The following is a 13,568-nucleotide window of genomic DNA, read 5'->3' as shown; positions in this document are numbered from 1 at the left end:
ATGCCATCTGTTCTGTTCGCGAGAGAGCATGGGACAGCTGCCCAAATACGCTTTGGCTCAGAAGTAGATTACCGGGTGTCCTGGACCGTGGCCAACCCCACAGTGTAAAACCGCACACAGATGTGTTGAGCAACACCGTGAGGGTGCAGTCAGTGAGATCCCGACTGTGGGAAACTCTGCAGGGCCAGTGCCCTGGGTTCCTGGTGGCAGAGGCTAAGGGTAGGAAAAGTGGAGCAGCCCCTGCAGGTGAAAAGCAGCTGAAAAGATGTCTTGTTTTTTTAAGTGGGTAAGACTAAACCATAGCGTCTAGCCCTGCACAGTTGGGTGATAAATTATTTTTTAAAGCACAGAAAGTGATTAAAATCAGGATAGTAGTTCCTCTGGGGGGAAGGAGGGGTGATTGGGTCAGGGCATGTGGACCAAGTTCTGATTTTTGACTTAGGTGTTCATTAAAAGGGTGTTTGCGTTACAAGATTTCACTGAGATATAGACTTGTGGGGGTTTTGTTTTGCTTTGTTTGGGTACATTTTTTAAATTTATTTGTTTTGGCCACAGCAGCACACATGGTATCTTAGTTTCCTGACCAGGAGCTCAACCTGTGCCCCCTGCACTGGGAGCACAGAGTCTCAACCACCGGATCACCAGGGAAGTCCCCAGATTCTGTGCTTCTATTTTCTAATTAAAAATGTTTTTTTGAAAATGGTGTAAAGATTGAAGCAGGGAGGGGTCTCAGTCCCATCAGAACACCGAAGAAAAATCTGAGCCAAGGGAGCAGTTTTTTGATGTATTATGTTTTTTAATGATACGAAGAAATTATTTGTTCAGCTTTGACTTTTTAATTGAAATATAGTTGATTTACAATGTTATATTGGTTTCAAGTGTTCAACATTGTCGATATTTTTATAGGTCATATTCCATTTTAAATTATTATGAAATATTGGCTGTATCCCCTGTGCTGTACGATGTACTATTGTAGCTTATTTATTTTATACATAGTAGTTTATACTTCTTAATCCCCTACCCTTTCCCTCTCCCCAGTGGTAACCGCTAGTCTGTTCTCTGTATCTGGTAGTTTTCCATTTTGTTATATTCATTCATTTGCTTTATGCTTTGATTTCACCTGTAAGTAATCACAGAGAGTATTTGCCCTTCTCTGTCTAACTTATTTTACTTAGTACAATGCTCTCCTAGTCCATCCATGTTGCTGCAGATGGCAAAATTTTCATTCTTTTTGTATATCCAAAGAAAACAAAGGCTCAGATGGTAAAAACTCTTCCTGCAATACAGGAGACCTGGGTTCAATCCCTGGGTCAGGAGGATACCCTGGAGAAGGGAATAGCAACCCACTCCAGTATTCTTGCCTGGAGAATTCCATGCACACAGGAGCCTGGTGGGCTACAGTCCATGGGGTTGCAAAGAGGCAGACATGAGTGAGTGTCTAACACTTTCAAAGAAAACAAAAATGCTAATTCAGAAAGATACATGCCACCCAGTGTTGATAGCAGCATTATTTGCAATAGCCAATGGAAGCAACCTAAGTGTTGATCAACGGACGAATGGATAAGGAAGCTGTGGCGTGTACACATATACACACACATAGACACAGGGGAAGGAGCGAGGTTTTAACAAGACCCTCGTGTTCCTGTAGCAGAAATGATCTGAGCTGAGGCTGCATTGCTGCAGGGCAGTCAAGGGAAATGTGCGAGTTCGGTGAACCCCTGCCGTGGCCTGTGACGGACTGGAACATGATGAATGACGCGAAGGCATAGAATGAAAATCTGCCTTAAATAAGCTTCCTGTCTTAGCTGAGAAACCAAGTCCACCATGGAAGTCAGCCCACACGGCCGAGTGGGGTGGTGCCGGCAGCGGAAGCTTCGGAGAGAGAGACCGACGAGGTTTCCCAAGCCTGAGCGGCTTTGCAAGCTGGCGGCTGTTCCTTCGCTCTAGCGCTGTCTTTTGTGCCAGCAGACATATGGCTTCTCAGTTCTTTGCTCTGCGACCTCAGGCTAGCTGCTCTGTACAGTGGGTCTTCTCAGGAGGCCTGGGAAGACTAATCCGTATGAAAGTGACTGCAGGTTGCTTTGCCAAGTATCATGAGTAATATTAAGAGAGGCAGCTGGGTGTTGTGAGGACCACAGATTCTCGGTTTAAGCCCTAGCCCCACTGCTTTCTGGCTCTGTGACCCTGGGTAAGTGACTTAACCTCTCTGTGTCACAGATCTAGAAAAAGAAGATAACAGTAATACGTACTACATAGGACTTCAGAATCATCAGGTGAGTAAGTGTTCATAGAGGGCTCAGAATAGTCCCTGCCACCTAGAAAGAGCTCTGTAAATATTCTCCAAAATATAAGAAATGTGAATTATGAGTGCGAATAAAGTGCTTTACAGGCCGCGGCTCATTTTTCCCAGTAGCCCTTGTGAGGTAGGTGCTTTATTACAAAGGCCAGTGTGAGATACTGATATCCGTAATTCCGCTGATTGGAATCCACGAGAAACGCAGACTCTTCTTACGAACGTCTTCCCAAACACCTGCGCCGCCTCAAGCCCGTCATCTGCTGCGTTTGTGTAGAACTTCAAGCCAGGGTTTCTGGACGACTGCCTCCACGACGCCAGCACCTTTACTTTGCGCTCGTCCTGCGGACACTTAGAGGTCTAACTGGCGGGAGCCAGGAGGTAATTACCCAGCAGGAGGTCAGCCCCGAAGCTGAGGTCCATGTTGACGGGGTCACCGCATGAACTTTACAAGGAAGCAAAGAAAGCTAGACAGGGCATGGAGTGGGCTGGGCTTGGTTATATAATTTTCATCCAAAGACTTGCTCGTCTGGTCTGAACCTCTAGTTTTATAGACATGAAGATGAGAACCTGGAAAGGCGAAGGGACCTATCCAGAGTCACACCGCTATCTAGAAACAGCCAGGAGCACCCCCCACCCCCGCACCCACCCCACGGGGCGTCTGCACTGTGTCTGTGGTCGTAGGTGCCGGCGGTTATTAGTCTGGGCACTGAGCCGGGCGCACTGTCATCACTTTCATCCTCCCAGCAGCCCTTCTTAGGTGGGTATTATGATCCTTGTTTTATAGATGAGAAAATCAGGCTCTGTAGCTTGCCGGGATCCCACAGGTAGATCGTAGCAATTTGTTGTTGTTCAGGCGCTCAGTCGTTTGCAACTCTTTGCAACTCCTTGGACTGCAGCACGCCGGGCTCCCCTGTCCTCCACTATCTCCCAGAGCTTGCTCAAATTCCTGTCCATTGAGTCAGTGATGCTCTCTAACCATCTCATCCTCTGTCGTCCCCTTCTCCTCCTGCCTTCAGTCTTTCCCAGCATCAGGGTCTTTTCCAATGAGTCAGCTCTTCACATCAGGTGGCCAGAGAATTGGAGCTTCAGCATCGGTACTTTCAATGAATATTCAGAGTTGATTTCCTTTTTGATTGACTGGTTTGATCTCCTTGCAGTCTAAGGGACCCTCAAGAGTCTTCTCCAGCACCACAGCTCGAAAGTATCAATTCTTCAGCCCTCAGCTTTCTTGATAGTCCAACTCTCACATCCGTACATGACTATTGGAAAAACCATAGCTTTGACTAGATGGACCTTTGTCGGCAAAGTGATGCCTCTGCTTTTTAGTACGCTGTCTAGGTTTAACATAGCTTTCCTTCCAGAATGCAAGCATCTTGAATGTGGCAGGACTGAGACTTACACATAGATCTGCCTGATGCCAAAGCCCATACCTAAAATTCACGTTTCAGTTTTCCTCTTCGAAGCAGATAATCACATTGGACCAGCCTTCAGGGGCCAGTGTTGCCCACTCTGTCCTCTAACTAGAGTGCTTTTGCTTATAAATTCCCTTCACTCGGGGGTTCTGACCCTCAGAAACACAATCTCCTCTGGATTTTACACCCCTGAATCAGCTTTCTGGAAGGAAGAGGCTAGAACTGCCATTTACCAAGTACTTAGTATGGCTTCCCTGGTGGCTCAGACAGTAAAGAATCTGCCTACAATGCAAGGTATCTGGGTTCAATCCCTGGGTGGAGAAGATACCCTGGAGTAGGAAATGGCCACCCACTCCAGTGTTCTTGCCTGGAGAATCCTGTGGACAGAGGAGCCTGGCAGGCTACAGTCCATGGGGTCACACAGAAGGTCAGACACGACCGAGCGACTGGCACTTTCCCTCCCACCTAGTATGTTCCAGCTCCTCTCCTGGGCACCTGACACACAGGGTGTAATCCTCCCAGTTCTAATGATGGACATTTTCAGTGAGGAAATGGACGTTCAAAGCATTTAGTTCTTAGCAAAGGTCTCACTGATTCCTGGCCTTGAGGAATGCAAAAATCATTCATGTCTGAGGTTCCTCTGGCTTCTCATAGAATGAGCCCCTGAAATCTGAGAGAGTGAGAGAGCAGGAGATCCCACCCGTCCACCCTCAAGGAGATCAGGCCTGGGTGTTCACTGGAAGGACTGATGCTGAAGCTGCCGCTCCAATACTTTGGCCACCTGATGTGAAGAACCGACTCATTGGAAAAGGCCCTGATGCTGGGAAAGATTGAGGGCAGGAGGAGAAGGGGACGGCAGAGGATGAGACGGTTGGATGGCATCACCGACTCAATGGACATGGGTTTGAGTAAGCTCCGGGAGTTGGTGATGGACAAGGAGGCCTGGCATGCTGCAGTCCATGGGATCACAAAGGGTTGGACATAACTGAGCGACTGAACTGAGCTGAACTGAGAGGGCGCGGTGGGAGGGGGCACAAAGTCTTTTAAGACCTTGTCTCAGAAGGTACTACACACTGTCGCTTTTGTCTTTTTCTGTTCATTAGGTACCTAAGCACAGTGGGTGAAAATTTAGCCTCCACATTTTAAAGGGTTTCCCTGGTGACGCAGATGGTAAAGAATCTGCCTGCAATGCAGAACAGCTGCGTTCAATCCCTGGGTCAGGAAGACCCCCTGGGGAAGGGAAGGTCTACCCACTCCAGTATTTTTGCCTGGAGAATTCCATGGACGGAGGAGCCTGGCGGGCCTTAGTCCATGGGGTCGCAAAGAGTTGGACACGACTGAGTGACTAACACTTTTAAAGGGAGGGGTGCCCCAACATTTGTGGACATGTTTTAAAACCATCACAGTCACTATTTCCCAACCAGCTGAGCGTGCAGGTGACCTGTGAGCCGTATGTTTCCTGGCTCCCAAGGCTGAGATCTTTCAGAGCCAGGACCCTGCCTTGGTCACCGTGGTCACGTTAGAGACAAGCGCAGTGCCTGGCATGTAGTAGTTGCTCAAATATTTGATACATAAAGAACTTAACAGACTGAAAGCCTGAAGCAGATCGACTGTGTTAATTACGGTATTCATGAGTCTAATGATATTCAGGCAGACCGGAGCCGATCCAGGGCCACCCACTAGGCAGCTGAGCGATCTCAGGCAAGTTGTGTTGACTGGAAGGCCGCTGGGTTTAGAAGGAGGATCTCTCCAGTCCTTCTGGCTCTGACTGGTTCGGATAAGGGGAAAGGAGCCGGGAAAGGCGGTGAAGCCTCTGCAGACGACACGAGCGCAGCGCGCCGCCTGCAGTGGGGCCGGCACTGTCTCCTGACCCAGGTCCCTCTTCTCTTTGCAGGTTGCCCTGCTCCCCAACAGCGCTGCTGACCTGGGCAAGTACATCACTGGCCACAAGACGCTGGCCTCAAACGCCTACCTTCCAGGTCCTCCGGGCCTGCCTGGGGGCCAGGGCCCCCCTGGTGAGTATGAACGTGAACGTGAGCGTCTCCCGTGCGTCTGATTCTTTGTGAGTCCATGGATAGTCCATGGAATTCTCCAGGCAAGAATATGGGAGTGCCTAGTCGTACAGAGTCGGACACGACTGAAGCGACTTAGCAGCAGCAGTCTTTCCCTTCTCCAGGGGATCTTCCCAACCCAGGGATCGAAGCCAGGTATCCTGCATTGCAGGCGGATTCTTTACCAGCTGAGCCACCAGGGAAGTGAGTGTGAAGAGGAACATGAAAGGGTAGTAGGTTCACCAGCCAGAGCCTGCCAGGAGCGCACGTCTAGTGTGGATGGAACAGAGTTCTTTAGCTTCCATGGGTGGGAGCAGAAGCCAGGGTCCAGGGAACTCCCACGCCTGTGTGCCAAGAAATTGGCAAACCTGAGAAACTCTCATAACCTACATTCATTGTCCTGGACTGGACCAGATTCTTAACGATCATTGTTAGGTTACAGAGAAACAAAATGCAAACTCGTTTTAACACTCGCACGTGTGAGCGTAGGATGGTGTACTGAGCATGTCCGGGCTCATCGCCCGCTCTCATTCCTGGCCAGTCTCGTGCTACTGTTTTCCAGTCCTCTCTGCTCCTCCTCCTGTTGTTTGTGAACACACTTACGTTGATATCTATTTTTGTATCTGTCTCTGTGTTTCACTTTATTAAGTCACCGTCACTGAGATACAAGTCTGTACAATAAAATGTACACACTCAGGTTACGGTTGGACAGGTTTTCCTGTATGCCTGCACGCTGTGCAGGCTCAGTCACTTTGGTCACATCCGACTCTGCAATCCTATGGACTGTAGCTGTCCAGACTCCTCTGTCCATGGGATTCTCCAGGCAAGAACCCTGGAATGGGTTGCCATTTCCTCCTCCAGGGAATCTTCCCGACCCAGGGATCGACCCCACGTCTCCTGTGCCGTCTTTGTCTCAGGCCAATTCTTTCCTGCTGAGCCACCAGGGAAGCCCCGCACGCACCCTGTGTCAAGCCCTTACTAAGCACCACTTATATCTGGTCTACACCCAGATATAGAAACTTTCCATCACCCCCAGAAAGTGCCCTTGGCAGTCTACATCCTCAGCTCTGGGTAACCACCAACCTGCTTTCTGTCGCTGCAGTTTTGTCTGTTCTAGAAATTCAGGAAAAGGAATCTATTCTTTTGTCTGGCTTCTTCAGCATACCGTTTTGGAGATTCCCCCCTCTGCTCTGAAGAAAATCCCAAACATCCTGTCTTTCCATCCGGAAATCCTCAACGAGAACTTAAAACATTGATGGGATGTTTTCTCCTTTATTATGAGTCCCTCCATAGAGAGATCAGTGTTTTTTTTCCATACAGTGAAGGAAGTATTAGTCGGGTTAGCACATGTGCTGAGACTTGGATGCCTTATCCCCACGCTCATCTTTTAGCAGTGAGCTGGGTGTTGTGAGTGACCTCCTGACATTATAATGGAGACAACAAGACACACAGAATGAAAGCAAGTAGAATAAAACAGGACCTGTCTCCCCCAAGTAAAGAATTCAGGTGCTTCCTGCTGTGGAAGCTTAAAGGGAGAGATCAGTGTGGCCTGCAGTGATCAGGGGACTTGGGGCTCAAGCTGGACGTGGACGGACATGAAAGGGTAGGACTGGTTCAAGCTGGAAGGACACGGGCGGGTTTTAGGATGGAAGGTCAGCAACAAAGGCTCAAAATGCTTTCTAAACTGTGTGTTTTCTTCTCCACTAATACCTCCCGGTTTCCATCAAAACCCCGATTCCTGGGTCTCAGTCTGTAGAGACCAGAAGCTGGCGCAAGACTTCGGTTTCTCCCCTTGTTCGTTCCCTTGACTTCTTTCCTCCAGCAGACCCCACACACAGGCAGCCTCTCGCTGCTTCTAAGTCAGCTTGGGTCTCTTCTTATACACTGACTCTTAGCACAGTGTTCTCTGTCCTTCTCTAAGAAAACATCCTTGCTCTGCTTCCCGGGAGGAAATTCATCCCCAGGCCAGTCTGCATATCACTCCAACAAGGACATTCGAGGAACAGGGGAGCCATTGGCCGCTTTCTTCTTAATGAATGACTTGCGGGCTTCCCATGCCAGTCTGCCATCTGGTTTCTAGCATAGCGTGAGCTGTCCAGGGGCCTCGCTGGGGCAGAGAGTCACTGAGGACCAGCTTTGGCAGCGTCCTTGCTTTTCCTCCGATCCTGTTTGCTTCTCCCTCCTGGCTTCTAGCATCATGCTGCGTGATGCTCTCCACTGGGATGTGTTAGGGCAGCTAGAGGGAGAGCTGGATTCTCTTCCCCTTAACTAACATTCCAGTCCTGCGTCTGATGAATCACGGCCTGGGGCACCAAGCCAGGAGCTCTACCAGGTTGGAGTCCTTTGGCTTTGGTGTCGAGGGAGTGGTTGCTGCTCTCTGCCCCTCACTGTCACAGAGAAGGGGCTGACATTTGCTCATCAAAGCCCCACAGTTTAAAGGCACTTGACACAGTGATCTCTAAAGCTCATTGACTGCCTAAATGAAGGTAAGATATCATCTCCGGCCTGTCCTTGTGTTTTTAGAGGTTAAGTATTTTGTTATGAGAGGGAGCTGGTCCCTTTCCCCAATAAACTCTTTCAAGGATGTACCTGGAACCAGCATTTAGAGGAGAGGGGTGAGACATACTTGGATGGAATTATTAAGTCTTTAATGTCGGCTTAATTATGTTATGAGCTAGAAAAGACTTCCCCAAATATGATAAGTCTGAAGTCTTTGGGGTTCATTTTGTTTTGTTTTCCAATGCCTGAAAGTCATTCCATTCTATCACTGTGTTCTGCCAGTTGTAGGAGCCGTGTACCATCAAAAAGGAACTCCTATGCGCATTTGAAAGAGGGGAGTCAGTATAGCACTAAGGAATACGTCACTGAGAGAGAGTGACAGCACAGCAATCAGCCTAGTCTCTTCGTTAACGTCATTTGACGTGAAACATGTACTGAATAGCCTTTTCTGTACCTGGGCTTCTCTGAGAGTGTGCTGACAATTAAAATACAGCCATAAAGTTGACGGTCTAAAAAGGGTTAAAACACAGCTTCCTTCCCTATGCTTAAGAATGAAGCTGGAGCCTTGCTTTCTATCATATACAAGATGGATTAAAAACCTAAATGTAACACCTGAGACTGTAAAACTCCTAGGAGAAAACGTAGGTGAGAACGTTCACAACATTGGCAATGATTTTTTGCATATGCTTCCAGAAGCACAGATGACAAAGGCAAAACTAGAGCTGAAATTCTCCCATCTGTTCAGGCAAACTAGCACCTTTAACATGTGTTGTTATCTTAAAGTCCCTGTGTGACAACCCTAACATCTGGGCTGCCTCTGAGTCTGAGTCTGTTGATCGCTGAATTTCTTCAATGGGAGCTGTTTTCATTTTGAGGGGACTAGTTGTTGTTTGGGTGTTGGTTTGAGTTTTTTTATAATGTGCCTTAAAATTTTGACCTGAATGCCAGATACCGTTTGCAGAGGAACAGTGGAGACTGGGTACACAGTAATTACTCCCGGAGATGGGTATGCAGGCTGCTCGCAAGAAGAATTGGGTCAGTTTAATGGATAACTGAGCCAGGTGTGGGTGTGTTGTCACTGACTACCTCTAGTGTTCCGTGGTCTCCCAAGTTTTCAGGTTCCTTCGATGGTAGGATACTATTACTTTGGTGGGGGGTGAGCAGTGGGTATATAGTTGTTTTACGGGCTTCCCTGGTGGCTCAGATGGTGAAGAATCTGCCTGCAGTGCCGGAGACGCATGTTCAACCCCTGGGTGGGGAAGATCCCCTGGCGAAGGAAATGGCAACCCACTCCAGTATTCTCACCTGGGAAATCCAATGGACAGAGGAGCCTTGCTGGCTACAGTCCATGGGGTCACAAAAGATTCGCACATGAGTTAGCGGCTAAACAACAGCCAAACTGCTCTGTGAGGCAGATTCTTATTAGCCCTGCTTTACAGATGAAGGTTCACAGAGGTCAGGCAGCTTGTCCACGATTCAGAGGCAGGTCCCCCTGCTGTTGAAACCTGTACCTTCAGCCGCTCCCCAGCTGCCTTGACCACTGCCCTGCAGTGATGGGGGGGGGATGCTGAGAGCAGATGGTCCTGAGACTGGTGAAATTAAAGAGCTTAAAGGAGGTGAAAGACACTGAAGAGGTGAAATGGTCACTGATTGGATGAGGAGCTTATGGAAATAGAGGAATTTATAGGAAGTCTCCCAAGTTTCTGGCTTGAACGTGTGGGGATGGGAGGTCCGTGAAAGGAGTGGGAAGTCTGAATCGGTTGGCTGTACGCCTGAGACTAACACATTGTCAGTCAACAATATTTCAATACAAGAAATGCTTTAAAAAAGAATGGGGACAGACGGCAATTTTTGGTCATGTTCAAAATGCCTATGGGACATCTCAGTGGAGAGGTCAGAAGGCAAAGGTCAGAGGGCAAAGAGAAATGGCTGCAAGGGGCGCCTGGACTGTCAGCCAGCCAGAGTCCTCGTCCCCTCCCGGGCTGTGGACTAATGAGATGCTCTTTGATTGCAGGCTCACCAGGACCGAAGGGGAGCCCTGGCTTCCCGGGGGTCCCAGGCCCCCCGGGGCAGCCCGGCCCACGGGGCTCGATGGGGCCCGTGGGCCCGTCTCCTGACCTGTCTCACATTAAGCAAGGCCGGAGGGGCCCTGTGGTCAGTATTGCATCAGAGCTCCCACCTGTGGTTGGGGAAAGCGTGTTCCTTCTGTAAACGAGGTCCCTTTGTCTTGTAGGGTCCACCAGGCGCCCCAGGAAGAGATGGCTCTAAGGTGAGTCTTCTGAGTGGTCCTTACACGCCCCGGGGTCCTCAGTCTCCGCCTCCTTGCAAAGCGCTCAAGCACAGTTCATTGTCCCCGCTTTGCATGTGGCCAAGTTGAGACACGGATATACTTTTTGTCCCCCAAGCTGGGAGGAAAATCTAAAAAGCCATTTTCTTAAGATATGGAACAACCATAATAACAAAAACAGCTGCAAAAACTACTTCGAAGAAAAAACTACCCCTTATAAACGTTAAGCCCCCTGGTTGTCAGGGCAGCATGTTTTTCTGTTTAGCCAGGCTTCTCTGTGGGGCTGTTTGACGTGCGTTCCTAATTTCTTTGCTGTGTTTAAGTCAAGAACAGGAGAAGCTCCAGTCTCTGCAAGTGGGTGGTTTCGCTCTGGGGGGCTGCCTGCCCCGCTGGCCTCATAAAAAAGTCAGTGTGAGTTACTTTAGAAGCTTCTAAGCTATTCCACACGCTGCCTGGAAATACCAGCTTCCCTCCATTCGGATCTGGTTGGAAAACACACGGCCTCGGGGGAAATGGAAATTCGAGGCACTTGACTCCAGCCTTGCGGTTCAGAGCAGCGGCCCCAAGAGTGCAGCGGGAAGCTGGTGTCTGTTTCCTGTAGGACATACTTGCTGTCTTGTGCGGGGAGATGGGGCGGTGGTCTAAATGGAGGCGGGGGTGGTGGCACCCACGTGGCCCAGAACGCTAACCCTGACCCTTCTGTTTTCAGGGGGAAAGAGGTGCACCGGGCCCCAGGGGGTCTCCAGTAAGTAGCCCCACCTGTCCTGCTTCCCCAGGGCAGTGTGCTCCCTCTCGGGGGAGCCTTCCTAGTTCGTCTTATTAGCAACAGCCAGCCCCTTGCAGCTGTGGCTCAGCCCGGCCACAGAGAGTTCCGAGGTTACAGGAAGAGTCACAAGAGCCTTTGGCAGCTGGTTGGGCTTTAAAAAATCACTTCCTGGTTTTGTTGTTTTTGTCATGGCTAATCTTTATTTGCACTTCCCTGGTGGCTCATCAGTAAAGAATCTACCTGCCAATGCAAGAGACGTGGGTTCGATCCATTGGTTTAGAAGATCCCTTAGAGAAAAGCAATGGCTACCCACTCCTCTGTTCTTACCTGGAGAATTCCGTGGACAGCGGAACCTAGCAGGCTACAGTCCATGGGGTCACCAAACAGTTGGACACAACTTAGCGACTAAACAGCAACAACAACAATCTTTCCTTGGAATGTCTTCTCTTAAGATTCAAAACCCTAGTATGTCCTAAGTCTGTTTCCAGGTGTGTCTTACAACATCGGAAGTGGCAGAGCTGAGGTTCAAATCCAAGAGAACCCCAGCCTCTTAACCACTGCTCTCCGCCTCCCAGCGTTCTTTGGAAAGTAGCCTAGGAGGGGCATTCTCATATCCTGTCATTCTGCCAGGTTTGACAGAGCCTGAGAGCTAGGAGAGGTCCGTGTGCCACCAGAGCGCGCCCGGGAGGCGAAGGAACACGGGGTGGCATCCACCAGCTGTTGTTTATGGGCCTGACGTTCCCCCCGTTTGAGACGCAGAGTTGACTAGTTGGTTGCCAGCAGATGGCAGGGCAGCTGACCATGGCGCCTCCGGAAGCCCTGAGTCAGCCAGAGGGGTGGGTCTCTGTTCGTCTGGTTTGACTCCTCTCTCCTGTGCAGGGACCCCCCGGTTCTTTTGATTTCCTGCTGATCGTGCTGGCGGAAATCCGTAACGACATCACCGAACTGCAGGAAAAGGTGTTCGGCCACCGGACTCACCCTTCAGCAGAGGAGTTCCCGTTACCTCAGGAATTTTCCAGCTCTCCGGAGACCCTGGACTTGGGCTCCGGAGATGACTCCCAGGGAAGAACTGAGACAAGAGACTCGGGAGCCCCCAGAGACTTCTACCCTTAGTGCCCCCCATATCTTCATGCCAAAGGAAGAGTGTTTTCCCCTGCAGTGAAGTCCTCCAAAGAACAAAACCAAAACATCACTGGAGACCTAAAAAAAGATACGTTTTTTATTTTCTCTACTCTTTCCCTTTCTTCTTCCTACTTCTCGTCTTCCAGACACTGTTTTCAGAGTCTCCTGCTAGACATCCTAAAGACACCAGGGAGGAAATGATCGATTTCAGTGCTTCCCCCGGAGAATCTACAGGGCAACTTTTACTTGAATTCCTTATTTTTCAGGGACTTCTAATTTCTGAATTAGGTACTCACATTATCTTAAAATTTGGCAGACTATCAAAAACGGGGAAAATGACAAGGTGAGTTCTAAGAAAATGTGAGTTTCAGTTCAGTTCACTCAGTTGTGTCCAACTCTTTGTGACCCCATGGACCGCAGCACGCCAGCCCTCCCTGTGCATCACCAACTCCCGGAGTTTGCTCAAACTCATGTCCATCGAGTCGGTGATGCCATCCAACCGTCTCATCATCTGTCATCCCCTTCTCCTCCTGCCTTTAATCTTTTCAATCACAGTCTTTTCAAAGGAGTCAGTTCTTCACATCAGGTGGCCAAAGTATTGGAGTTTCAGCTTCAACATCGGTCCTTCCAATGAATATTCAGGACTGATTTCCCTTAGGATGGACTGGTTGGATCTCCTTGCAGTCCAAGGGACTCTTAAGAGTCTTCTCCAATACCACAGTTCAAAAGCATCAATTCTTTGGCACTCAGCTTTCTTTATGGTCCAACTCTCACATCCGTACATGACTACTGGAAAAACCATGGCCTTGACTAGACGGACCTTTGTTGGAAAAGTAGTGTCTCTGCTTTTTAATATGCTGTCGAGGTTGGACATAACTTTTCTTCCAAGGAGCAAGCGTCTTTTAATTTCATTGCTGCAGTCACCATCTGCAGTGATTTTGCAGCCCCTCAAAATAAAGTCTGTCACTGTTTCCATCTATTTGCGATGAAGTGATAGGACCAGATGCCATGATCTTAGTTTTCTGAATGTTGAGTTTTAAGCCAACTTTTTCACTCTTCTCTTTCATCATGAGGCTCTTTAGTTCTTCTTCACTTTCTGCCATAAGGGTGGTGTCATCTGCATATCTGAGGTTAT

General features: G+C 49.1%; 1 protein-coding gene across 9 annotated transcripts in view; it reads left to right on the top strand.

Annotated features, from left to right (window-relative positions):
* Positions 1 to 12,540, top strand: part of CCBE1 (collagen and calcium binding EGF domains 1) — a 401,394-nt gene extending 388,854 nt beyond the window's left edge. For all 9 annotated transcript variants that reach the window (XM_081563022.1, XM_081563021.1, XM_081563030.1 and 6 more), the window contains 5 exons: positions 5,603 to 5,723; positions 10,273 to 10,412; positions 10,492 to 10,527; positions 11,255 to 11,290; positions 12,191 to 12,540. In XM_081563022.1, the coding sequence (XP_081419148.1) occupies positions 5,603 to 5,723; positions 10,273 to 10,412; positions 10,492 to 10,527; positions 11,255 to 11,290; positions 12,191 to 12,424 (567 nt within the window). In that variant the 3' untranslated portion in view covers positions 12,425 to 12,540. The remainder of the gene's footprint in view (positions 1 to 5,602; positions 5,724 to 10,272; positions 10,413 to 10,491; positions 10,528 to 11,254; positions 11,291 to 12,190) is intronic.
* The last annotated feature ends 1,028 nt before the right edge of the window (positions 12,541 to 13,568 follow it).

The sequence above is a fragment of the Giraffa tippelskirchi genome, chromosome 14 (assembly GCF_054371585.1).
Source record: "Giraffa tippelskirchi isolate mGirTip1 chromosome 14, T2T-mGirTip1v1.2.pri, whole genome shotgun sequence".
NCBI classification, from domain to species: Eukaryota; Metazoa; Chordata; class Mammalia; order Artiodactyla; family Giraffidae; genus Giraffa; species Giraffa tippelskirchi.
Note: the sequence above shows the minus strand (reverse complement) of the source record. Positions and strands in the feature narration are given on the sequence as shown.